This window comes from Impatiens glandulifera, chromosome 9 (genome assembly GCF_907164915.1).
Source record: "Impatiens glandulifera chromosome 9, dImpGla2.1, whole genome shotgun sequence".
Classification (NCBI taxonomy): Eukaryota; Viridiplantae; Streptophyta; class Magnoliopsida; order Ericales; family Balsaminaceae; genus Impatiens; species Impatiens glandulifera.
This window is the reverse complement of record NC_061870.1, coordinates 16,489,873-16,515,990: the sequence shown is the minus strand read 5'-3', so window position 1 is coordinate 16,515,990 and position 26,118 is coordinate 16,489,873. Positions and strand designations below refer to the sequence as shown.

The following is a 26,118-nucleotide window of genomic DNA, read 5'->3' as shown; positions in this document are numbered from 1 at the left end:
GTCTGATTTTATTTAAACTCTTAAATAAGTAAACTCTTACGATTTTAAATTTAAAATAATAAGATTTTACAATTTTACGAATTTATAAATAATTTCGATTTTACGATTTTATACAATTTACTTTAAACAAATAAATTTATATTTAAAAATTAAAAAATAAAGTTATTATTATTTTTTTTAAATAAATTACTTAATATAATTAATTTTGTAAATATAAATTTTTTATACGTTAATTATTTATTATTATTTTTTAATTAATTTTATATTAAAATATATAATTTCATAAAATTGGCTAAGTATAAAATATTTAATTATATTTATAAATAATAATAATATATAACTATTAGTTTTTCAAATTAAACTCTTAGTGGTTAGTGGTTAGTGTAAACTCTATATTTTACCAGTTTACAACTAGATAACGATTTTACTTAATCTCTCGATTTTAACAATTTTGATTCAAATTAATCTTCTAATTTATACCAATTATCTTATTCATTATATTTTTCTACATATCTCAAATACAATTAGTTTTTTATTCAATATGAAGAACATCATATACAAATTAATATTTTCACTTAACCTAAGGACAACTCAAAGTCCTTTTTTCTTATATTCTATTTTTTTGGAGGGTTTTATTGAAATAGGCAACAAACTATATAACAATATTGCATTTTAATTCTCAACCAGATATTTTTGTGACCAGGTATTAATTCATATCACCAGATTACTTCATGGGGAAATTAGCATAATATTCTATTGTCCTCAATTCCATCTTATAAAATTTATGAAATTTAAAATAATTTATAATGAAGGTCCAATTCACACTTCTTTTTTTTTCGCAATATTTAAATTTTAATAATATCTATCAAATAAGTCATTAATGTAGTTCAAGTTACAAAAATTGGTACTTACAAAAAAATTAAATATCATAAATTTAATTTTCACTTAAAATTAACACATTAAATTGAATTGAAATTATAACTGTGAAAATTAAATAATAATAATGTTAACCAAATAATAAAGATTAATAATATATTCCTATAATAAAGGTGATACTTTAACTATATTGATATTCAACCAAAAAAAAGTATTTATAAGTAATTTAAAACATAAATATAATTAATAAATTATTTGAGAGTACTTATAATTTATTTACAAATAAATGAGGTTTTAAATTTTAAAATTATATATATTTATATTTCTTTCAAAAAAAATTAGGATTGTTACAATGTAATTAATGTATTATCTGCATTTGATTTTCTTAATAAATTGATAAAATCTCTAAGAATTTATGCAATCTTGACTTTCTATAACATAAAATTTATATTTTTTTTACATAAGAATGGAAAGGGCATCGATATTCTTCCTTCTCAAAACTCTTAATTCTATATCATTAATAATTTGTTTGTACATTTGTTTCAAAACCCAATTCTCTATCTCCATATTCTTATTTTTCTTCATAGTAAGTTTTTTTTATTTGAAGTCAAATTTTAATTTTCTTTTTTTAAAGGGTTTTGGATTTGATTTAGTCAATTATATATATATATATATATATATCTATAATTTTCTATCTAATAAAGAATAAAATTCGCATTTTAATTCTCAATATCTATAACATTCTTAACAAAATTAATAGTATATTTTGTTAAATAAGTCCCTAAACTAAACAATTAAAAAGGAAAATAATGCGGAAAGTCGGTTTTGATTTTATATATCCTATCTCTATATGGAATGTTATTTTTTATGTATGTAAATTGTTTCAATATTTACTATTTTTCATTCATTCCTTCTCTATAATTTAAAACCCTTCTCCCTTCTTCCTCATTCTTCTTCTTCTTCACATAGAGATCTTATTTTCTGCCATGGATCCATCTCGTAGCTTCCTCAGTAACATTAAACGTGTGGTGATTAAGGTACATGTTTATTACTACTATATGTTTGGTTTTTTTGAAATGCAGATTATTTTTTAATACAAGAATAACAGGTGGGTACGGCTGTAGTAACAAGAGACGATGGTCGATTAGCCATTGGTAGAGTTGGTGGTATTTTTGAGCAGGTATAATTGTGTATTATGTTAATAATATTCAAGATCCCATCTTTATTATAATATAAACTTGGTTAAAGTAATTTATACTAAAATATTGTTTTCAGATTGAAGAACTGAACACACAAGGACTTGAAATCATTTTGGTCTCATCTGGTGCTGTTGGAGCTGGTCGTCAAAGGCTTAGATATAGAAGATTGATCAATAGCAGGTTTTGTTTCTTTTGTTCAAATAATTACCCATAATATTGAAACTGGTTATAGCTAATAATGGTTTGTGTGTTTGTGTGTTTGTGTAGTTTCGCCGACCTTCAAAAACCGCAGCTTGAGTTAGATGGGAAGGCATGCGCGGCTGTTGGACAGAACGGGCTTATGGCGGTTTATGACAATTTATTGAGCCAGGTTTTTTTAGTTTTGTTTTATGGGGAGCTAAGGTATTATTAGCTTATAAGAGAATTAACAAATTAACCTATAATGATTTGTGCAGTTGGATATTACATCTTCACAGCTTTTAGTGACTGATAATGACTTTAAGAATCCAGACTTCAGGGAGCAGTTATCTGAAACAGTAAACACATTGCTAGCGTTAAGAAGCATTCCTATATTCAACGAAAACGATGCTATAAGTACAAGGAGAGCTCCTTATTCGGTACAAGAATCTGCCAGTTTATAATTTTGTTTATAAAATTTTGTTTTCTGATTAAGATATTTGAAATGCTTCTGATTTGAAGGATAATAATTTAATACAGGATTCACATGGTATATTCTGGGACAATGATAGTTTGGCTGGACTATTAGCAATTGAATTGAAAGCTGACTTACTTGTTCTGTTAACGGATGTGGATGGCCTTTATAGCGGTCCACCTAATGATCCTACGTCGAAGCTGATTCATACATACATAAAAGAGAAGCATCAAATTGCGTTTGGTGATAAATCGAGAGTTGGAAGAGGAGGCATGCATGCAAAATTGAAGGCTGCTATTAGTACTGCTTATGCAGGCACTCCTGTTATTATTGCTAGGTAGTTTTTTGGTTTTTGGTTTTGTTTGACGATTTTGGAGCTCTGAATATTAATTTTCAATCTCGATGGTTAGTGGATTTGCTCCACAGAATATCATTCGGGTGATAAATGGGGAACGTATTGGTACTCTTTTTCATCAAGATGCAGATTTGTTTGTTCATGATGTTAATGCTCGCGAGATGGCGGTTGCAGCTCGTGAATGTTCTAGAAAGCTTCAGGTTTGTTGGGATAATGTCTTTTCTTTTTCATCCCCTTTTTGTTTCCTGTAGTGAACTTTGTTGTTTGGTTTCAGAGTCGAACTTCGGATGAGAGGAGGGGAATTTTGATTGCAGTGGCAGATGCCTTGGAGGCAAATGAAGAGTTAATTATTGCTGAGAATCAAGTGGATGTTGAGGAGGCTGAGGCATGCGGTTATGACAGGTCGTTGATATCACGTTTGGTGATGAAACCTGGGAAGGCAAGTATTTTTTTTTTTTTGAAAACTGCTGCATTGTTCCTTTATTTAGAAGAAGCAGATTCTCATTATTATTATTGTATGCAGATATCTTCACTTGCGAAATCCATTCGTTTGCTTGCTGACATGGAAGAGCCAATTGGTTGTGTATTGAAGAAAACAGAGCTTGCAGATGGGCTTGTCTTAGAGAAGAAAGCATGTCCTTTGGGAGTACTACTCGTGATCTTTGAGTCTCGCCCAGATGCGTTAGTCCAGGTGAAGACAGCAAACCTGAGTGACTGATTCCCAAATTTATGCATCTATTTAACTTAATTTCTCAAATTTTTGGATTCAAAACAATTGGACAGATTGCATCACTTGCAATTAGGAGCGGGAATGGGCTGTTGTTGAAAGGTGGGAAGGAAGCTAAACGATCGAATGCAATATTACACAAGGTTATAACAGAAGCTATCCCGGATTCTGTTGGAAAAAAACTCATAAACCTTGTCACTTCAAGAGAAGAAATTTCTGACCTGCTTAAGGTAACTTATATAATCTTCAATCAAATCTTCTGCTGTTTCAAATTTCTGCTACTGATTCTTTTTGATGATGGTCCTCTTTCAGCTTGATGATGTGATTGATCTTGTGATCCCTAGAGGAAGCAACCAACTCGTTTCCCACATAAAAGAATCTACAAAAATCCCTGTTCTTGGTCACGCTGGTGGGTAAAATTAAAAACAAAGTCCTATGGTTTTCGTGTTGGACAATTTATAGTGACATTTTGTTTTTGGCAGATGGAGTATGCCATGTTTATGTGGATAAATTTGCTGATATGGATATGGCTAAGACCATCATATTGGATGCAAAGTTGGATTACCCGGCAGCCTGTAATGCCATGGTATTTATTTACTACCCTACTCATTTTCATTTCTGTTCGATTCAGAAAAATTAAAATTTCATTTTTTTGACCAGGAAACCCTTCTTGTGCATTCTGATTTGGTAACCAACGGTGATCTGAAGAAGCTCGTTGAAGAGCTTCAAGAGAAAGGTATTATTCTGTATGGAGGACCAAAAGCAGCTAGTTTATTGAATCTCAGGGAAGCAGAGACATTGCATCACGAGTATAGTTCATGGGCTTGTACAATTGAAATAGTAGACAATCTGAATGCTGCTATTGATCATATTCATCAAAATGGAAGGCATGTTTCTTTTTGTTTTTTTGTACACTTTTATTTATTGATCATGAAAAAGCAAGACTAACCTGAGTGTTTATATATGCTTTATCTGTTTTCCAGTGCCCATACTGACTGCATCATAACTGAGGACAAAGAAGTAGCTGAACATTTCCTGCATCAAGTTGACAGGTAAGGGATGAGTTTCAAATTTTCAATATGGATTCTCATTACTGAATCACAAACATTATGTATTATTAACAGTGCTGCAGTTATCCACAATGCAAGTACACGGTTTTGTGATGGAGCTAGATTTGGATTAGGAGCAGAGGTTCCAACATATTCTTTTAACCATAATGTTTTACTAAATTGGTGTTTCTTAACCTTAACATCTTTTCCTCACATGTTATATCGTGTTTTGTTAAAGGTTGGGATTAGCACCAGCAGGATCCATGCTCGCGGCCCAGTTGGAGTTGAGGGTCTCTTGACAACAAGATGGTATGTGAAATCATCCTCTGTCTTCTTCCATTCCATTTCAAATTCAAAAAAAAAAATAGAAGTTTTGATTGAAATCTTCTTTTGCTTGTTTGAAAATTCAGGATTGTAAGAGGCAATGGGCAAGTGGTAGATGGAGATCAAGGGGTGGTGTATACTCACAAAAACCTAAACCTTGTATGAATGTTTTTTTGGAAGATGATTTTAGTTAGTGCCATCAATTTTGGCACATGAGAGTAATTAACTTGATTGTTGTCACTGCAGTTTTATTCAAGTAGTGTCTTAAAACTCTCTGCTACTTAATGTTAGGGTTCATATACTAGACAGTTTAAAAGTTAAATATTACTCTGCAAGTTTTTCTTTATCTTCATCATCATGCATAATCGATCACCAAAATCTAAATCATTCAAGCATAAGATGAGTCCATTTATCTTGTCAAGTTTACTAATCTTTTTATAAAATCAGACATTTGTATATTTACCAATTAGTTATATTTTTCATAAAATTTGTGGAATATAAACTTAATTTATCTAAAACTTTTATAATTTTAAATGTCTTAAATTTTATAATTTACAAGTTCATAATTTTTGTCATTTGGGAGAATTTATGGGGTCTATATAATATTAATAAGATTCATATATTAGCATTTTGATTAAACTAAACAAATTTAATCATAACCGATGAAACTAAATCTAATATCAAATTTTAATGGACCAAATTGAATTTCATTACGATTTTCATTTTAACAAATTTATTCTAACAGTCTTGGTCGTTTCGAAAATTGAATCTTAAATTGATAGTAGTAGTGCTTCCTAACCCGGAACATAGAATAGGACCACTTAGATCATAATAACATTTCATAAAATAAAATTAATAAAAGTACATCATAATTTTAAATATTATAAGTATTAGACAGACTTAATCTCAAAATTGTTAAATAAATTTTAATATGATTATATATATATATATATATATATATATATATATATATATATATATATATATATATATATATATATATATATATATATATATATATATATATATATATATATAATTATAATGCAGTTGTGTTTTGGATAACAATATTTTTTTTAATTAAGTGAATCTTATCATTAATGACATTATTCATATAAATACAATATAATCTTATCAATAAATTTTTCATAAATTATGATAATGCATCTATTAATAACATTATTCATATATATTACTAATTAATTGTGTTATTCATAATATTAATATTTGTTCATGTCCACAACAATAGCAATCCGACTAAACCGATTTTCTGATCGATGAAGCCGACGATATGAATGTGCATTTTGGTTAATAATCGACCAAAACGAACCGTTACCCTTAATTGAATAGACGAGAACTTAATAAGATAATGAATGTTAAAGTTGATCTTCGAAAATAATAATAAGGTAATAAATTTATCCAGCCCGACTAACTGTTCCTTTGAAAACGTAGAGACAATCGCCATCTTCAACTCCATGCCAACGTAAGCTACAACTCTCCCGCATAATCCTTTGTTTATGAATGAATATATATTCATCCATTGGCAATATCTTCCTCATCAACACAACATGTCTCAATTCGCTGACCGTGCTCGTGTCCTTCATCTCGAGGGTGAACCGAGCAGGCGCTTCTAGTAAGCTAGACGACGTCTGCACCACGACGTTCACCCCTCTCGATGGAGGATCCACCATCAACCGACTCATGGTCTTAAGGAACACCACGATCTCAGACGACTCGTGTATACCGTACTCACTCAAACCACGAAAATCCTCCTCAAGTTCCCTTCCGGAGAAGAATAAACTCATTCGCTTGATGGGTGTTCCGTCGATTATGTGGATCTTTTCCTTCAGGCTTCTAACGGTTTCTGTGTTGTCGATGTCTATGTTTATTTTTCTTGACGAGAATTTTATGATGATTGTCATTTTACCTCGAGTGATGGTCTCTAATTCTCTAGGTAACGTCACCACATGTTGGTGTTTGTGATGTTTGATGGAGAGATCGATTTTGGTGTTGTCGGATATGATGGGGTAATCTTCGAAGTCGAGGCCGTCCATGAGTTCCCAACCGTAAATTGTGAGAGTTTGGAAAGGAGGTGAGATGCCGACAAGTTGATGGATTTTTTGTTTGAGTTGAACTATGGTTTCTTCTTGGGAAGCAACTTCAACCGTGAATTCAAATGTTTTTGTCATAACAATGATCAGCTTCATCATGCCTTTTTTGTTGTGATTGATGGATTGATTCGGTTGTTTATAGATGGTTTCGAGGGATGAGGTATCGTTTGGAAACACTTTTATTCATCTGAGTTTAAACGAAAATAATAAGTCCAACAAGTTTATATGAATTTATGTTATGTGTTAAGACGATAAATTTAACGACGATCTTTAATCAAGAATTTGGACGTAAAATAGTGTTTCAAATGAGCCCTAATGCAAAGGGAAAACATGCTATTTATATGTTATGTTGACATGCAATTGTATTCATCGAAAATATGCATGAGTAAGAAAAGAGCACGCCAAACTGAGTGAAAAAACAACCAAGACTGGACATAAATCTCAATTTTTCTTTATTTTTATTTTTATAAGGTCATAGCATAAAAATGTGTAAAAGGGAAAAAACAAATACAAAAAATAAGCAAAATGAACCCTGTTGAGCTCTTAGATTTCGATTCAATATTAACCCTATAAATTTAGATAAAATACTAGCCTTATTTAAAAAGTTTCGATTCAATATCTACTACATCGGTGTCATCTTATTTGAAAAAGAGGAAACGTCACGAGTTAAATTCCAGCGTTAATTAAAAGAATAAAACCAATTAGATGAATGATCTGATATTAAAATCGCTTAATATTGGTCAAGAAAAAAAAAGTAATTTACAACTAGAAAGAGTGCATTTTAACTGAAGCATTTGAATAGGATGAGAATATTGCTGAAGTATAATTAATTACATCTCCTTTTCCCCATAGGCAATAAAGAAAAAACACCATCTTGTCTATGAATATGTTACAATCGATTTCTTTGTTAACAAAAAACTTCCTAAATAGCATGAAGACACAGGAAATGTGTTTCGATCAGTTCTGTTCAAAGGCTGAAAACAAATACAAAAGAACACGACAACATTTGCTTAATGTAGTTATTATAAATTACAGACAGGCATTTCTAAGCAAAATGACCTAATTCTCAGAAGAAAAAAAACATAGAAATATATCTTAAAATGAGTATTTACCATCTTTTTGCATCAACCACATCCGAAGAACTGTTCCAAAGACAGAGAGCTGAAAATATTAGCAGAAGAAGTTCTTTCCGTTCTTCCAGGTGCGATGTGTAGTTGATATTTGATGAATCGCTGAAACCAACAGTAAATCACCAGATTATAACAGCACTGAGCATTTAAATCCGACAAATGAGATGCTTCCGGAGGAAATTAATACTGTTTCTTCTTTCAAGTGCTACTCAAGAAACACATTGTAAACAAGACTTCAAAGATAATCAAGCAGTTGTTTTCAAATTTTTAGAAAAGTTGGTTCCGAATCCGATGCATATACAAGAAGAATCTTACCGATAGCTGGGTGACAACTTCAATATTTGATTCCATGTGCCAGTCTGGTTCAAGTTGTCGAACAAAAGATGTTCGCCCAATCTCTGTACTACAAAAGAGAACCTATACACACAAAATATATATATATATATGACTAATTGAACTCCCAAATTGCAAAAGAAGACCATTATGACAGCACATCTGAATCTTGATGAATAAGTGGGTTATTTGGGTTAAATAACTAAAATATCCTTTGTATTTAACATTTAAAATGTTACAAAAAAAAAGAAGTAAAGGTAAATTTGTGTTTTGGTTAATGATTGAATTGAATAAGTTATTGATGATGAGATAAGGAGTTATTTTGATTGAATGCATCATCAATCAAGGCCATAATTAATGAATGTTCAACATTAAGCTGCAAAGTTCTCAAAAGTGTGATATGATTATATGAAAAACATAATTTAGGATAGGATTCTCAAACATGTAATAACCCCGTCTACTGGTTAATAATCCAAAATCTAAAAACTAACAACAAATTCAAAATAGTCCCAATCATTATAAAATCTCAAATAACCTCAAAACAAAGAACCTCTAATGATTTTTTTATGAAAGGACATTCATCAACACCAAGTTGAAACGTTCAAAAGATAAATAATAGATAAATCTAGAAAGGAAGCAAAACATCCAGGAAATCATTTCTGAAGAGAATTACTAATAAAAAAAATTACCTTGTCCTTAACCAAACCTCCAGATGTAAACACTCCAGCATCTTCCAGAGCAAGGACAACCCTTTTCTGCATGGAATTATATTACAGTCAAAATGAAGGGGAGAATATTTGTATGTTTGCAACAAAAACCTAAGGAAAAAGAAAATGTTGGTATATTGTCATTCATTCCAAATCTAAACAATATTAAATAGCTTACAATTCATTGTATGATTTGACTGATAAACAACTACAGCATTGACATGGCTGTAAATATAGATGTTGAATACAACTAAAAGGATTATTTAACAAGAGATTCCACAATACTAGATGAGAATAGCTCGCATAATATGTGCCAATACCTATTTATTCAATAGAATTGTGAGGTCAAGGAAAACCTTCATCCTCCAAATTGAGAAAGAAAAAGAAAAAGGTTGAACGGCTGGTCTCTGTCTTGGTAGAACAAGACTACTACTGCACATCATTAGCTTTTCTTATAAAATGTTAAAGTTTGCATTAATACAGTAGTTGTACATACGACATTAATATGGTGTTCATCCAACAACTCACATGCCAAGCTTACCTTTTCTTGAATAAGGCACCTATGAGACCCATAAAGCATACAATTTAAGATCTCATATCACAAGGGCATCTGATTTGAAACATTGGTTTATGCCAAGAAATATTTCCAAAAGAAAACCATTTTGAAATGATCTAGTAGTTTTCAGAACTGAGGAATTCTACTAAATCATTATCGCCTTCAAAGCATCGCACTTTGTGTAATTAACATTACTATAATAAATACAAGGAAAATGTTGTGCAGGAGAGAGTAAACCAGAAAGGATTATTTTTTTGTAAATTAGTCTTCTCTCAGATAAATTGTATGAGTCTCCTTGTCGACAGGAACACAAAAGCTTCCGTCTTTTAGTCTTAGAGTACAACAAATTCATCATTAGTCCATAGAAATTCAACTCACCACTTATGGCTCTATTAGAATGAGAAAAAAGACTACAATTTAGTAGGAACTAATTAAAGTAGAGAAGGTTATCCTATAAATGATGGTTGGGTGTATGGGTGATCTGATGTGGCCAAAGTGATCGAATTCTTTTTGTAGTTTACAGTGGGATTAGGTAAAACCGTAGCCATTATATCGAAGATAGAATCAAATACTTTGCATGATCAAAGGCATAAAGGTCATAGCAATGAGTTGCATTCATATCAAAGTTTAAACAAGCAAATACAGAAAGAAAAAAAAAAAATCTAGTTGAGGTAGCAAATCCACAAAATTCAACAACCTGCATATCAACACCTAGAAGAACCAAATCCAAATGGATGATATTCCAAGTTAAATCAATCACTGAGTATGGAGATTTTGCAATATCAACAATAAGTGCCACTAGTTAAGTACTACATGCATGTACAAATGCATTCACATGGAGCTTGTTTGATGTGGTTTATTTGGATTTAATCCAAATAAACTACCATAGTACCATCCCATCATCAGTCAGTTCTTCTATCAAATCATTAAAATAAACTAAAATACCAAAATACCTTTATTTTTTTTAACATTTTAAATACTAAGGATATTTTAGCCATTTTACCCAAACAAACCACTTTCTCTCTTTTTGAAAGGATGGGAAAAAAATCATTAAGCCGCATTTTGAGAAGATCTCAAAATTGCGGAGAACATGTTTTTACATCAAATAAGTTTTTATTTAATATGCCAGTTTATTTGCAATAAACCCAAGATCACACAAGCTCCTGGTTATCCAAGAAGTACATTATAATAAAAGGAGCAATGGTTGGTACCTTAGGTTTGCATCTCATGGATTAAAAGTAAATATGTACACAACAAACGGCAGAAACCTAGTGAACAAGTCTACAAGAGCACATAAAGTTCTAACTGATTGCCAGAGGATTAAATTAAGCTTTGATGGAATACAATTATACAAATGCCAACAACTTCAGACAAGAATAAATAAATAAAACACCCACCTCACTTTCATCATCCAGTACTCTTTCCATTAGATATAGATCACAACATTTTGTTATTTCCAGCAGAACTTCCAGGACAGAAGATTTGACAGTTGCATGTTTCTGCACAAACCAAGGTAAAAATAGTATATATATTATTCCTCCAGACTGCCAAAACACAAACTCTTACTAAATATTAATATAAGTTGACAAAGGTCTTTTTACCTGAAGTTCCTCTGGAGTGGTTTCCTCAAGGATAACCCCAAGCAAACGGCATGTTACCTGCACAACAGAGGAAAACATTCAATTCTCCACAAACTGGCATCAAATTTGCCTTTGATCTAAACTGGTCCAACAAGTAATCTAATAGAATTAAAGAAGAACTAATAAGGAAATTTGCCTTAGTTCTAAAGTGCAATTAAAACTGTCTACTTCTGAAGAACTAATAAGGAAGTTTTCCAACTACTATAGCTCTGCAGTCTATAAAGAATACAAATTACAATCAAGACCTAAAAATAAACAAGAATAACACTGAAATCATGAATAGACAAGGTCTAAGACAACCTAAGATATTGTCATATTCAAAGTGTTGAAAAGGGAAAATGTCAAAAACACAAGTACAATATTGTGCAGAAAACCAGTTTAACTGCATACTAATATACTCGGATAACTTAAATGTATGAAAGGATTACCTTCCTTCCTTCACTCAATCTCTGCCTAACTACTTGTCCTAGAGTGGGCTGCAACACCAAAAATAAACAAATAGAATTAAATTTCTGAAATAGAATACTAATAATCATCCAATTGTGAAATAATTTTACCAACCCTTACAGGCTGAAAAAAGTCATCAACATCTTGTGTTTGCGAATCTTCCAAATATGACTCTAATCCTGATGGGGTCAGATTTGCATTTGAGCTAATACTAGAAGAACTAGGCGCGTTAGCTTGCCGTTTGGGTGGCCTTCTAGGTGTACTCGGCGACCTCAAAAATCTCCAAGTAAACAGTATCGCCACAGCAAGGCCTGCTACTGCCCCAACAGAGTGTGAATCCTACCATAGAACACAATTTGCAAATCACACTCCTAGAACATGGAGGGCATACATATAACTGCTCAAATACACATTCTCTAGCATCTGTACAGTACTTATGAGACAAGATTCTAGAGTAGTTAACATCAGCAGCAAGCAATAAATTCGCCAATACAGCTAACTCAACTTGAAAGAAGAACAAAATGGATTTAATATTTTTCTGGGTCAGGGAAAGTGAATTCATTGCAATTATAGAAGCATTAAAAATTCGGCAACAGAATCACGTCAAGAAAGCACGCACGTAAAATTGGAAACTAATTTGTGTGATCAGAAGTAAGGTATAAAAAAGAAGATATCGAGTTGGTGGAGTAACCAGATTGCGAAGCGAGATGGGGAAGAGCTTAGACATTTTGAGAGACAGATAACCTCCAAATTTCTTGATCAGCTGTAGCAAGGGTTCGTTCGAGTGTTCATCAGACATGGTTGAGAACAAATATGCCTTATTTTTCTTTGATAAACCCTCAGCTTGTCATCGTTCCCAGTTTCACCGTTCGTTTTAGGGGTTGCAGATTCCAGAGAGAGAGAGATTTCGTGAACGAGACGCAAAGATCGTCCCCCCGTCGGTCGGTCGATCGATCGGTCAGAGGAAGACAGAAAAATGGAATGCTGACGTGTTAATCATCTTCTGGGTCGGGTCGGGTCGGGTCGGCGAGAATGGACTATTGAGTTATCCAGCCTCTTTAAAAAATAGAGAATGTGACGAAATGACCTGATGATGGGTCAAATTCAAAAAATGAACCACACTTTAAACTTTGTAAAATTGTTATTTTTGGTCTTTAGATGAGGGCATTACATATTACGTGTGAGGAGTATTACGTATTGATCCTCACGCGTAATACATATTTTTGGGTGTGAATGCGATTAAAGTTTGACTCAGTCCTCTTATTTATTTGCACCACTATCTCACACAAAGGAGACAATCCTCTCATTAGCATTCAAACACCACAAAGGATTTTGACATCTACCTCCCACCAAGAGAGTAGTATCTATTTATATTATTAGGTCAAGTCCAATAAGCGGGTTACTAGAGATTGGGCCACAATATTGGGCCAACCAATACCCAACAATCTCCACCTTTGGCCCAAAACAGTGCAAAACATAATCACGGAATTGCAAGACACATCATCGCCAATTTATTACCACCGAGGCAACAAAAAGAATACCCAAGGTAAACTCGTATCACAAAGACCATGGGCAAAGGCACAAAGCATGCGGAAATCACAGAGATCAGACGCAAGAGCACAAAGAATGGGAAAATCACAAAGATCTAACGCAAGAGCACAAAGAATGCGAAAATCACAAAGATCAAATGCAAGAGCACAAAGCATGTAAAAATCACAAAGATCAAATGCAAGAGCACAAAGCATGCGAAAATCACAAAGATCAAACGCAAGAACACAAAGAATGGAAAAATCACAAAGATTGAAGGCAAGATCATAAAGCATGCCATTCCCATAAAAGACGAACCTCAAAGAGTTTTCCCTAAGTCAAAATTTAAAATCCGTTGTCACGAAATAAATTTTTCAGCAGGTAGACACTTAGTACTCATATCAGCAAGATTAAATTCTGAAGGAATTTTCTCTAACTTAACAATGCCCTTTTCAACAATATCCCGAATGTAATGAAACCTAACATCAATATGTTTAGTTCTATCATGAAAAACAGGATTTTTACATAGTTGAATAGCAGATTGACTATCAGAAAACACAACCACATTTTTGTCAAGAAAACCAATTTCAGACAAAACAGCCCTAAGCCAAATTGCTTCCTTAAAGGCATCAGTGGAAGCTACATACTCAGATTCTGTAGTAGATAAAGCAACAATGGGTTGAAGTTGAGACTTCCAACTTATGCAAGAGCCACACAAAGTAAACAAATAGGAAGTAGTAGACTTTCTATTATCCCTATCATTAGTATAATTGGAATCTACATAACCAACCAACTTTGTACCTACAGAACACTTAGAGAAAGTCAAGCCAACATCAACAGTGGTTTTTAGATATCTCAAAAGCCATTTCAAAGCATTCCAATGAGGAATACCAGGGTTAGACATAAATCTACTCAAGCAAATAACTGTATATACAATATTAGACCTAGTACTAACCATGAGATACATAACAGACCATATTGCATTGGAATAAGGCACATTCTTCATTTCAGTTATTTCAGTTTCAGTCTTAGGAGACTGATCCTTACTTAACACAAAGTGGGAAGCAAGAGGCACATTCACAGATTTAGCATCAGACATAGAAAATTTACTCAAAATTTTAGCAACATATGCACTTTGATTCAACACAAGAGAAAATTTTGTTCTATCTCTAATGATATTCATGCCCAAAATCTTCTTAGCATCACCTAAGTCTTTCATGTCAAAATTTTCACAAAACGATTTTTGCACATGCATAACAGACTTCAGACATGGGCTAACAATCAACATGTCATCCACATACAATAAAAGAAATACAGGCACAGAGTCTATATTCTTGAAGTAAAGTCAATGATCAGAAGAACTTCTTTTAAACATCAAAGATTGCATGCACTTATCAAACTTGATATTCCATTGCCTAGGAGATTGTTTTAAACCATACAAGGTTTTTTTTAACAAACAAACATGATCAGACAACTGGGGGTCAACAAACCCCTCGGGTTGATGCATATAAATATTCTTATCAAGTTCACCATGTAAGAAAGCAGTAGTAACATCCATTTGCTTCAATTCCCAATCAAAGTGAGAAACTAAAGCAAGCATAATTCTAACAGTAGTGAATTTGACAACATGAGCGAAAATTTCAGCATAATCTATTCCCTCCTTATGAGTAAATCCCTTGGCTACTAACCTAGGCTTGAATCTAACTTTTTCAGACTCTTGTTTCACCTTATACAACCACTTGCAATCCACTAAGGAGCAATTATGAGGTTTAGGAACAAGTTTCCAAGTATCATTGATTCTTAGGAAATTCATCTCATTATTCATAGCAACAATCCATTCAGTAGAAAACTTAGACCTCAAAGCTTCTTTGTAAGAGTTAGGCTCATTACAGTCCAGGGATTCAAACATGTTAAAAGCAAATTCAGACATATTGCAATTATTCAAATTATCATCCCTAAATCTAGAAGGCATTATAACAGTTCTTCTACTTCTAACTCTAGCAAGTTGATAGTCATGCAAATCATCAGACAAATCATTTGAATCAGACTAAACATTTGAATCATGCAAATCATCAATATCATGCACATTATCATGCTCCACCTCATTTGGAACATTCACATCATGTTCAACAGGTTGATCAAAAACTACAGGCACATGCTCCACCTTATTAGGAGCATCATTAACAGGAGTGGGGGACATAGACAAGCAAGAAAAATCATTCTCATTAAAGACAACATCTCTACTTATCACAATCCTAAGCCCAGGTTCACTCCTATCCCAAAGCCTATAACCTTTTACCCCTTCAGGGTAGCCTAAGAACACACATTTCTTGGACCTAGGATCCAACTTGTCAACCTTCTAATGCACATAGCCAACACAACCAAAAACTTTCAAGTTACTCAAATCAAGAGGTTTACCTGAAAACACAGATTCAGGACATTTCCCTCCTAAGGGAACACTAGGGAACCTATTTATTAAATAAGCAGCAGTATGCAAAGTATCCCCCAAAACTTCTTAGACAAACCAGATGACGCTAACATAGATCTCACCCTCTCTAGAAGTGTCATGTTCATCCTCTCAGCAACACCATTCTACTGTGGTGTGTACGGCACATACCTATGTATTTTAATACCCCAAGTAACACATAAATCATTCATTTGTTTATTACAGAATTCAAGACCATTATCTGTTCTAAGAGTTTTGATTCTCTTACCTGTTTGATTCTCAATCAAAATCTTCCACTCCTTAAACTTTTCAAAAATATCAGACTTATGTTTTAAAAGTAACACTCAAACTTTCCTAGAATAATCATAAATGATGGACAGAAAATATTGATTCCCTCCATTTGTAACAACACTAGAAGGACCCCACACATCAGCATGTAAATATTCAAGGATATCAGTACACTTAGACACATTTGGGTAAGAGGAGATGGGAAAACTCACCTTATGTTGTTTTCCTAGCACACATAATTCACAAAAGGGAATGGGGGACAATTTATCACTACCAAAGTGACCACCTTTATGCTAAATTTCTAGACCTTTGTTACTCATGTGACCTAATCTATTATGCTAAAGAACCGATTTATCACCAATCACAGAGTTCAAAGAGTCACAAGCAGTCTCAGCATGACACACATACATATTGTTCATCTTTATAGCAGTAAAGATAATAAGAGATCCACGTAAAATTTTCATAACACATTTCCCCCACTTTCCATCCAAACTATCATTCTCAAGAGATGCACAAGACAACAAATTATAACGCAAATCAGGAACATGCCTCACATTCTTCAAAGTAAACACAGAGCCATAAGAGAACCTTAGGCATACATCACTTATTCCTAACACTTTGCAATTTTTCGAATTTGCCATAGACACAAAACCATGTTCAATCTCTTTATAGTTGGAAAACAAATCTCTAAATGGAGTCACATTAAAAGTACAACCAGAGTCAACTAGCCAATCAGATTTGCACAAAGAATCAGATAACATAGAGTTTAAGCTAGCATAATCACATAGATTATTAATCAAAAAAATATCACCCATATTGCCCTCATAAACAGCCACATTAGCATTTTCAGTATGCTGATTTCTCTTAGACTTAGGACAGTCCTTGATAAAATGACCAGACTCATGACAATTATAACACTTTTTAGCACTAGACCTAGACTTAGATCTGCTTTTACTAGCAGGATGAGATTTCTTACCAGAACTCTCATTACTGACATTCTTTTGGGCATTCGACCTACCATGAGATCTACCCCTCACATGCATGACTTCCCCACCAGACTGTTTACCCCTCTCAGAGTGTCTCAAATCTAACTCCTTACTCTTAAGACCATTAACAAAATTATCAAGAGTGACATTGTCTCTACCATACTTAATGGCAGACTTCACATCATTAAAAGAATCAGGAATAGCATTCAACAAGACAATAGGGGCATACTCATCAATGTTCTTATCACCACACAACTTAATATCAGAAATAAGTTTAGTAAAAATATCTAGATTATCTTCAATGTTCTTGGACATATCCAATCTAAATTTAAAAAACTTTTCAAGTAAAAACATTTTATTAGGCAGAGAAGTTTCAGTATAAAGTTTAGACAATTTATCCCACAAGGTTTTTGCACACTCTAAATTACCAATTTTTCTCATCACAGAATCAGATAAATTCAAGTATATAGAGGCACAAGCATTTTTATTCATTTCATTATTTTTCTCAACGGTATCAGTAACAGCATAAACCTGACTAACAGCTTTAAAACATTTTTTCTGAATCAAAACACATTTCATTTTTTGTTTCCAAATGCTAAAAATCAGTTTTTCCGTCAAACGGAACCATACCATATTGATTAACACCAGACATGCTATCAAACAAATTAAAAGCAATCAACAATCAATTGGCAAAATTTAATAGGAAGGTTCAAGCTATGATACCTTGCGAAACTTAAAGAAAGTTTCGACTTACCCACCCCGCTCGGGGATTTGATGCTTCGTCTTCTCAGCAGCGGCACGACAGCGGCACGGTAGCGGCACGACAGCGGCACGGCAGCGGCACGACAGCGGCACGGTAGAGGCACAGTAGTGGCACGGTGGCGGCTTTGATTCTCAACGGTCGCGACAAACGCGACACCGACAACGGTTGAACAAGACAACAACGACTTCTTCTCTAGAGGCGGCAACGACTTTCTTCTTCCTCCAGTAGCAGCAGAAGCAGAGAATAAAAGAAGAGGATTAAAGGAGAAACAAGGACAGATCTACGCTTATTGGTGAAGATAACTTATATCCTCCAACCCAATCTCAAACTCCAATTACAAACCCTAAACTCTAGCTTTGATACCACTGTTGGGTGTGAATGCGATTGAAGTTTGGCTCAGTCCTCTTGTTTATCGATTCCGTTGCACCACTATCTCACACAAAGGAGGCAACCCTCTCACTAGCATCCAAACACCATAAAGGAATTTGACCTCTACCTCCCACCAAGAGAGTAGTATTTATTTATATTATTAGGTCAAGTCCAATAAGCGGGTTACTAGAGATTGTGCCACAATGTTGGGCCAACCAATACCCAACACATATAAAGCACGAGATTACACGCGCAAAACTCTAATATATAAACCTCATTTAAAAAGGAGTTTTGAAAACTTCTTGCTGCTCATACTACCACTACTCTCTAACTCTCCAGACTCTCACCAATCCTAAACTCTCCAACTCTAAAACTCTAAACTTCGTTCAACATCATCACGACTCTCTAACTTTGAAAATAGGTGCGTTTCGAGAAACCTACCGATCATCTCTCCGTCTTTAGCTGCTCATCATTAGGGATGGTAATTTGAAAATGCCCCGCTAAAACCGAATCGAACCGTACCGATTGGTACGGTTTTTCCCCTCTTTGATTGGGGATCGGGGAAAACCCAAAATATGTTGACTGGGGTTTGGGGCATGGATGGTATTTACATGCACCGAACAAATAAAATATAATTATATTTTTTTTAATGAAAATATATTACTTAATTAAATCATTAATTAATGCAATCATTACTTTTCTATTTTTCATTAAAAAAACTATTTATCTTCCTTACATTCACATGCTATTTCTAAATTATCTCTTACTTTTTACATCTTCATCTTTCTCATTACATTTTCTCTCTTTAGGATTTATGATAATTTTAGTTACATCTTCTCTCTTTTACATACATGAATCTCTCTTTAAGTCTTGAGAGTCTTTTTAGGTTGAAAGTTAGTTTAACTCTTTGCTAATATTATTTTGTATATTATTTTATTATTTTTGTTGATATTGAGTTGATGGGTCAGACCCAATTAAATAGACTCAATTAAATAAAGTGTCAAATACTTAAGTTTGTTAAGTTAGTTAAGACAAGTTGTTTATATATAGATGAATAATTCACATAAGATTGTTAGAGATTTCATATGTGTGAGTGATATATATAAAGAACGAGGTGTAACTGAAACGTTTTGATTGTGATAGTGGAATCAAGTTCCTAATAGATCTCGACGGAGACGTAGACCATTTTTGGGTCGAACTCCGATATCAAATCTTGTGTTGTTTTTCTGGTTTCTTGTTGTTAGATTTTTCAGTTCTTTGATTGATTATGAGGGAAATTCCCTAAAGTGGTATAAGAGCTCGGTTTGGGCAAAATTAAAATCAATCTTGAAGAATCTTGAAGAATCTTGGAAAAGTCTTTAATGCTGGCTAGTGATACAGATAAGATAAGGAAGATTCTGGCTCAGGTGTAGGTAGAGATAAAGTTGACAAGGTTCAACATTATACAAGAAAGAGATCAACAAAAAAATCGGTACCTTAGGAATTTCAGTGGCAGTCCATCTCAAGCATGCAGACTGACATTGACAAGTTCGATGGCAATGGAGATTTTTGCATTTAGCAGCGGAAAAGCAGGGCTCTCTTGGCACAACAGCATCTTCTACGAACTCTAGAAGAACCAGTCTCGTGGCCACCGGAGATGAGTAAAGATCAAAAGATCGAGATGACAGAGACATCGATTGGCACGATCATTTTTCATCTCTCGGATTCTGTGATCAGGTTGATAGACAATGAGAAGACTCTAACATCGATGTGGAGGCGCCTAGATGAACTATTTCAATCCAAGTCTTTGATCAACCAGATTTACTTGAAGTAAAGGTTGTTTAGTTACAAGATGATGCCAGAAAAGACTCTTACTCAGAATCTTGATGAGTTATTGAAACTCAATATCGAGTTGGCGAACTTAAGCGAGAAAGAAGCAATGAGCAATGAAAATCAAGAAATAATCATCCTCAACTCTCTTCCCGAATCCTACAAGGAAGTCTGTAATGCGATCAAATATGGACGAACAAGTATCACTCTTGAAGAGGTGATTTTGGCATTGAAGTCGAGAGAGTTGGAATTAAAGACATAAAACAAAGCGAGTTTGAATGGCGAGAATTAATGGCCAAATGGAAAAACTTCTATAAAGGGAAACCTCGCACCAACAACAAATCGAAAGATAAGAAAATCAAAACATCACAATCGGAATCTACGGAAACAAGAAAATGCTATCATTGTGGAAAGGTTGGTCATCTTCGAAACCACTACTATAGTTGGCTGAAAGATAACAAGAAAAAACAAATGGAGACTAAAGAATTTGCAAATTATGGTGATGACTATGATAGTGGAGAGGTCATAATGGCGTCAATGGAAGATGCTTGGAGGGATTGGGTTCTTGATTCCGATTGTACTTTTCACATGACGTACAAAAAAGATTGGATCTCTAATTTTCAGAATCTGAGTGGTTCTAAGGTGCTGATGGGAAATAACAATGCATGTCAAGTGGAAGGAATTGGAGATGTCAACATAAAAATGTTCAATGGTGTTGTGAGGGTTCTAAAACAAGTCAGGTTTGTGCCTCAATTATCACGAAACCTCATCTCTCTTAGGGTTCTTGATGATTTGGGATACACAAATCAGATAGTGTCGAGGAAGATGAAGATAATGAAGGAAAATAGGTTAACGATGCAAGGCATCAACCAATAAAGTTTGTATCAGCTGATTGGTAAGACTGTGACGAGACAGTCTGCATTGGTAGTTTTAGATGAAGACAAGAAGGCCACGATGTGGCATCGGAGACTCGGTCACATCAGTGAAAAGGGTTTGCGGATTCTTAGTGACAAGAATATATTAGGCTCAGATAAAGTCAAGGGTCTAAACTTTTCCGTGCATTGCGTGTTAGGCAAGCAGCATCGACAGGAATTTAAGACTAGGGTTCACAAGTCCAAGGGCGTGTTGGAGTATGTCCATTCAGACTTATGGGGTCCTGAGAAAACATCGACGCATGGAGGTAACTCGTACTTTTTGTCAATCGTAGATGATTATTCTCGTAAAGTATGAGTTTATCTTTTAAATAACAAAAGTGATGCATTTGAGAAGTTCAAAACATGGCAGACTTTGGTTGAAAATCTGACAGATAAAAATTTAAAGACCCTGAGAATAGATAATGGGTTAGAGTTTTGCAACAAAGTGTTTGATAGTCACTATCGTGAGCTAGGGGTTCAAAGACATAGAACAGTTAGATCCACACCCTAGCAAAACGTAGTTGTTGAGCGCATGAATCGAACTTTGATAGATAAGTCTCGATGCATGCTTTTCAGGGTAGGTTTGTCCAAGTCCTTCTGGGGTGAAGCTGTAATGACAGCAGCATATTTTGTGAATTGATGTCCATCGACATCAATTGAGTTCAAAACTCCTGAAGAAATGTGGACTGGTAAGCCTCCGAATCTCTCTCATCTTAGACCATTTGGATGCACAGCCTTTGCTCATCAAAAAGGAGGCAAGTGAGAGCCAAGAAGTGTGAAGTGTGTGTTCCTTGGTTATCCTCATGGAGTGAAAGATTATAGGATATGGTTGAGAGAGTCTGGTGGTTTTAAAACCATAATCAGTAGAGACGTAGTATTCAATGAAGAGGAGTTTGTGTGTCTTTCTCAAAATCAATCTAGAACTATCAAGGTGACTCGGGTATAAGCGAGTAGGGACTAGTCAAATGGAGAGTAATACAAGGGATCATGGTCAGGTGGAGCCATTGGTTTCAGATCAAGACACTGAAATGGTTGTTGATAATCATGAGAAGTTTACTAGTACAGATGTTTAACTTGTTATGGCATAAGACGAGGAAGTTATAGCTTAGTTGGAAGCTAGTTATCAACTCGCAAGGGACAGGGAAATGAGGCAACCAAAACCCATCCAGAGGTATGGATTCTCAGCTTATACTGATATGTTGGCATATGCATTTATGACAGCAGTTGAATTAGATAAAACTGAGCCAGAAGATTTCAAAGAGGCTTTGAGTTTTAGTGATAGATCCAAGTGGATGGAAGTCATGAAAGAAGGAATGAATTCTCTTTATAAGAATTCAACTTGGGAGATTGTTTTGAGGCCTGTCAAGCAATCTGTGATCAAATACAAGTGGATATATAAGATCAAGGAAGGTATTTTAATTCAGAAATGGGTCAAGTACAAAGAAAGATTAGTTGCTAAGGGGTTCTCTAAAAAAGGAGTGGACTATAATGAGATCTTCTCACTAGTTGTCAAGTACAAAACCATTCGGATCATGCTCTCGCTGGTAACTCAGTTTGATATTGAGCTAGAACAGATGTATGTTAAGACTGCATTTCTTCATGGAAATTTAGAGGAAACCATCTACATAGAGCAGACAAAAGGGTTCAAAGTTCAACAAAAGAAGGACATGGTGTGTTTTCTTAGGATGTCGTTGTATGGACTCAAACAATCATCAAGGCAGTGGTACCTACAGTTTGATGCATTTATTATTCAACAAGGCTTTATGAGGAGCAACTATGATACTTGTTTATACTTCAGGGGGAAGAATATACTTGATGATGATTATCTTCTACTGTATTAGATGATATACTACTAATCAGCAAAGAGGCTTCGAGTGTGAAGAAGTTGAAAACTGTTCTAAGTTCCGAGTTCGATATGAAGGACTTAGGCAAAGCTGCTAAGATTCTTGGGATAAGGATTAGAAGAGACGTGAAGAATTGTGTAATGACTCTCAGTCAGCAGGGCTATCTCGAGAAGGTGATTGACAAGTTCGAAATTCGAGGAGCCAAGCCAGAAAAGTTGTCGATCACGAATTAGTATCTGATGTCGTCTGTGAACTCGGAAAAAACCAGGTTAGATCAGACTTACATGGAAAAGGTTCTGTATTCAAGTGCAGTTGGGTGTATGATGTACACAATGGTCTGTACCAGCCCAGACTTGGCACATGCGATTAGTGTCTTGAGCAGGTTTATGGCGAGTCCAGACCGTGAACATTGGCTCGCAATGAAGTGGTTACTGAGATACATAGCCTCAACTACTAATGTGGGGATTTGTTACAAGAAAAAAAGTGGTTCAAAGGTTAGTGTAATTGGTTACGTGGACTCAGACTATACAGAAGATAAAGACTCAAGGAAATCAACTTCGACTTTCTATTTTTTGGTGAACGGTAACTGTATTAGTTGGAAGAGCCAGCTGAAATCTGTAGTGGCTTTATCAAAAATAGAAGCCGAATATATCGCAGTAACTAAAGCTATAAAGGAAGCAATGTGGATTCAGGGTCTGCTGCAAAAACTAAAGGTGTTCGAAGGACCTGCAACAATGTTCATAGATAGCTAAAGTGCACTACACTTGTGTAAGAATCCCGTGTTCTATGACAGAACAAAATATGTGGATATCAAGCACCATTTCATTCGAGAGAAGATAGCACAAGGGGTGGTTTCAATCAGCAAGGTTGGAACAGAAAATAACTTGGCTGATGTTGGAACCAAGGTACTACCTCTAAGTAAATTCAGACATTGTTTGGTTTTGCTTAGAGTTCAAGAGATGTAGTGCAATGAAGGCTTCGAGCAATGAAGTGATGAACATATTCGATTTCACTAGAACAAGAGAACGACCCTTCAACCCAAGGTGGAGATTGTTAATATTGAGTTGATGGGTCAGTTCCAATTAAATAGGCCCAATTAAATAAAGTGTTCAAGGCTTAAGTTTGTTAAGTTAGTTAGAACAAGTTGTTTATATATAGATTAGTAATTCACACAAGTTTGTTTGAGATTTCATATGTGTGAGTGATATATATAGAGAACGAGGTGTAACTGAAATATTTTGATTGTGATAGTGGAATCGAGCTTCTAACAGAGCTCGACGTAGATGTAGACCATTTTTGGGTCGAACTCCGATATCAAATATTGTGTTGTTTTTCTAGTTTTTTGCTGTTAGATTTTCCAGTTCTTTAATTTATTAGGAGGGAAATTTCCTACAGTTTTATTACTAATTAATATAAACAATATGTTTATTCAGTTTTGGTGTACCGCGGGAAACCCCGTCCCCGATCGGGGCAGGAATGGTTTATATTTAAAAACCAAGTCGGGAATCGGGGCGGGGATGGTATTGTCATTCCTCAAACCAAACCGCTCCATTGCCATCCCTACTCATCATCACCGCCTCGACTCATCGTCTTCGTCTCTAGCTGTTAATCATCACCGCCTCGACTCATCGTCTCCGTCTCTAGATTAAAAGTTCGTCTCGTTGTTCCTTCTCTTGATTATTCAGGTTAGTTTAGCGTTTAGGGTTTATATAATGTTCCTCACTATAATTTTCTTATTCTGGTGGATCAAACAACTGCATGCATGTTATTATCTTATCATGAATAGGTCATAAAATAGTGACAAATTAACTAGGCACAAAGAAGAGTGATTAAAACATGTATGTATGTATATTCTGATAGATTATCCTTAGTTAAATTTGAATAGTGCATAGCTTCCTTTTGTTGCTTATTCATGTGAGTTTAGGGTTTAGAATTTTTATAATGTTCCGTGTATTGTAATGTTCTTATTCTGGTGGATCAAACAACTACATGCATGTTATTATCTAATCATGATTAGGTCATAAAATAGTGGCAAACTTACTAAGCACAAAGAAGACTAATTAAAGCATGTGTGTATATTTTGATGGATAATCCTTAGTTGAAGTTGAATAGTTCATAGCTTAATTTGTTTCTTATTTATGTGAGTTTAGGTTTAGGGTTTATATAATGTTCCGCGTATTTTAATGTTTCGCGTATTGCATTGTTTCGTGTATTGTATAATTCACCTCACGCGTATTGTAATGTTTTTTACTTACTTACTGTTGTTCCTTTTTTTGTAGATGGCGTCAACCATAATTGAGGAGTTTCTTGCTAGGGTTTCATGGAAAACTAATATGACAAACATTGCCAACAAATTTGCTACAATGGATCTAATGGATAGGGTTCTGGAAACCCAATTCTAGTATATATTTATAGGAGTTTCGGGACTGCGGTTCTCAGGAACAATAATTCATCAAATGTTCCTCAGGAAAAGTAGCACAAATTCTACGGAGATGAAGTTCATCGTGAATGGAGAGGACTTGTGCTTTGTGATGAATAAGTATGCTTTGGTGACATGCCTCAAGTTTGGAAGATTCTCTGCAGTAGAAAACATATTACTGTACAAATCCAGCAGGAAGAACATCTCTCCAGAACTCCACACTGCCCTAACGGGCAATTTTGTCAAAAAGATGGAAGTGTCTGAAGGGGAGAATATCTTGTACAATGGTGAGGATTTTGAAGATATAAGAGGTAAATTTTACGATTCATTATTTGAAGTAGATTCGAGAAAGAGAAAACACAAAGAGATTGAAGATGTAGTTCCTCCCAAACCTACCAAGGCCAAGAGGATACTAATTACTCCATCATCCCTAGCACCTCTCATTATGTCCACACCGCCATGACTCAATCAAATGACTCATCAACATCCGAGTTGAAAGCTTCATAAACAAAACGTGTCCATCAAATGACTTCAACATCTAGTTTTAGATCTTCATCAACAACACCCCAAACTGATGTTGCATGTAGATTGGATGGGCTGACGAAGGAGGTAAAGGAATTAAAAACTAAAATAAATTTCATAAAAGA

The 26,118-nt window shown here is 34.4% G+C and overlaps 4 protein-coding genes across 6 annotated transcripts; 2 read left to right on the top strand and 2 right to left on the bottom strand.

The window, feature by feature from the left end:
- Positions 1 to 1,862: 1,862 nt before the first annotated feature.
- Positions 1,863 to 3,873, top strand: LOC124915883 (delta-1-pyrroline-5-carboxylate synthase 1-like). Its single transcript, XM_047456633.1, has 8 exons — positions 1,863 to 1,913; positions 1,985 to 2,056; positions 2,152 to 2,255; positions 2,343 to 2,445; positions 2,531 to 2,692; positions 2,775 to 3,064; positions 3,138 to 3,282; positions 3,357 to 3,873. Exons 1-8 carry the CDS (start codon positions 1,863 to 1,865, stop codon positions 3,798 to 3,800), a joined length of 1,371 nt encoding a protein of 456 aa, XP_047312589.1. The 3' UTR covers positions 3,801 to 3,873.
- On the top strand, positions 3,812 to 5,347 carry LOC124915882 (delta-1-pyrroline-5-carboxylate synthase-like). The gene is made up of 8 exons (XM_047456632.1): positions 3,812 to 4,039; positions 4,122 to 4,218; positions 4,292 to 4,395; positions 4,470 to 4,696; positions 4,793 to 4,861; positions 4,934 to 5,000; positions 5,097 to 5,167; positions 5,269 to 5,347. Exons 1-8 carry the CDS (start codon positions 3,812 to 3,814, stop codon positions 5,345 to 5,347), a joined length of 942 nt encoding a protein of 313 aa, XP_047312588.1.
- Positions 5,348 to 6,582: 1,235 nt separating this feature from the next.
- Positions 6,583 to 7,389, bottom strand: LOC124913664. The gene has a single exon (XM_047454075.1). It carries the CDS (start codon positions 7,387 to 7,389, stop codon positions 6,598 to 6,600), a length of 792 nt encoding a protein of 263 aa, XP_047310031.1. The 3' UTR covers positions 6,583 to 6,597.
- A 722-nt stretch (positions 7,390 to 8,111) lies between these two features.
- On the bottom strand, positions 8,112 to 13,072 carry LOC124916518 (peroxisome biogenesis protein 22-like). 3 transcript variants are annotated; one of them, XM_047457249.1, is made up of 9 exons: positions 12,798 to 13,072; positions 12,221 to 12,445; positions 12,088 to 12,135; positions 11,621 to 11,677; positions 11,417 to 11,518; positions 9,446 to 9,511; positions 8,739 to 8,840; positions 8,406 to 8,525; positions 8,112 to 8,267 (listed from the first exon to the last, which is right to left on the bottom strand). In XM_047457249.1, the coding sequence occupies exons 1-8, from the start codon at positions 12,903 to 12,905 to the stop codon at positions 8,418 to 8,420; spliced, it is 816 nt and encodes a 271-aa protein (XP_047313205.1). In that variant the 5' UTR covers positions 12,906 to 13,072; the 3' UTR covers positions 8,112 to 8,267; positions 8,406 to 8,417. The 3 variants fall into 3 exon arrangements, with proteins under 3 accessions (XP_047313205.1, XP_047313206.1, XP_047313204.1); XM_047457250.1 differs by having other exon boundaries at positions 8,112 to 8,525; positions 12,227 to 12,445; XM_047457248.1 differs by having other exon boundaries at positions 8,112 to 8,525; positions 12,798 to 13,071.
- Between the last annotated feature and the right edge of the window lie 13,046 nt (positions 13,073 to 26,118).

Bases quoted from the DNA above. Each gene is read 5' to 3' on its own strand.
- LOC124916518 (XM_047457249.1), bottom strand. From the start codon at position 12,905: ATGTCTGATGAACACTCGAACGAACCCTTGCTACAGCTGATCAAGAAA. The intron at 11,678-12,087 runs GTAATCCTTTCA...TCTGTTGTGCAG, and splicing joins GATTGAGTGAAGGAAGGAAG to GTAACATGCCGTTTGCTTGG. The intron at 11,519-11,620 runs GTAAAAAGACCT...TGGTTTGTGCAG, and splicing joins CCACTCCAGAGGAACTTCAG to AAACATGCAACTGTCAAATC.
- LOC124913664 (XM_047454075.1), bottom strand. From the start codon at position 7,389: ATGAAGCTGATCATTGTTATGACAAAAACATTTGAATTCACGGTTGAA.
- LOC124915883 (XM_047456633.1), top strand. From the start codon at position 1,863: ATGGATCCATCTCGTAGCTTCCTCAGTAACATTAAACGTGTGGTGATT. The intron at 2,446-2,530 runs GTTTTTTTAGTT...TGATTTGTGCAG, and splicing joins ATGACAATTTATTGAGCCAG to TTGGATATTACATCTTCACA. The intron at 3,065-3,137 runs GTAGTTTTTTGG...CTCGATGGTTAG, and splicing joins ACTCCTGTTATTATTGCTAG to TGGATTTGCTCCACAGAATA.
- LOC124915882 (XM_047456632.1), top strand. From the start codon at position 3,812: ATGCATCTATTTAACTTAATTTCTCAAATTTTTGGATTCAAAACAATT. The intron at 4,040-4,121 runs GTAACTTATATA...GTCCTCTTTCAG, and splicing joins AAATTTCTGACCTGCTTAAG to CTTGATGATGTGATTGATCT. The intron at 5,001-5,096 runs GTTCCAACATAT...GTTTTGTTAAAG, and splicing joins GATTTGGATTAGGAGCAGAG to GTTGGGATTAGCACCAGCAG.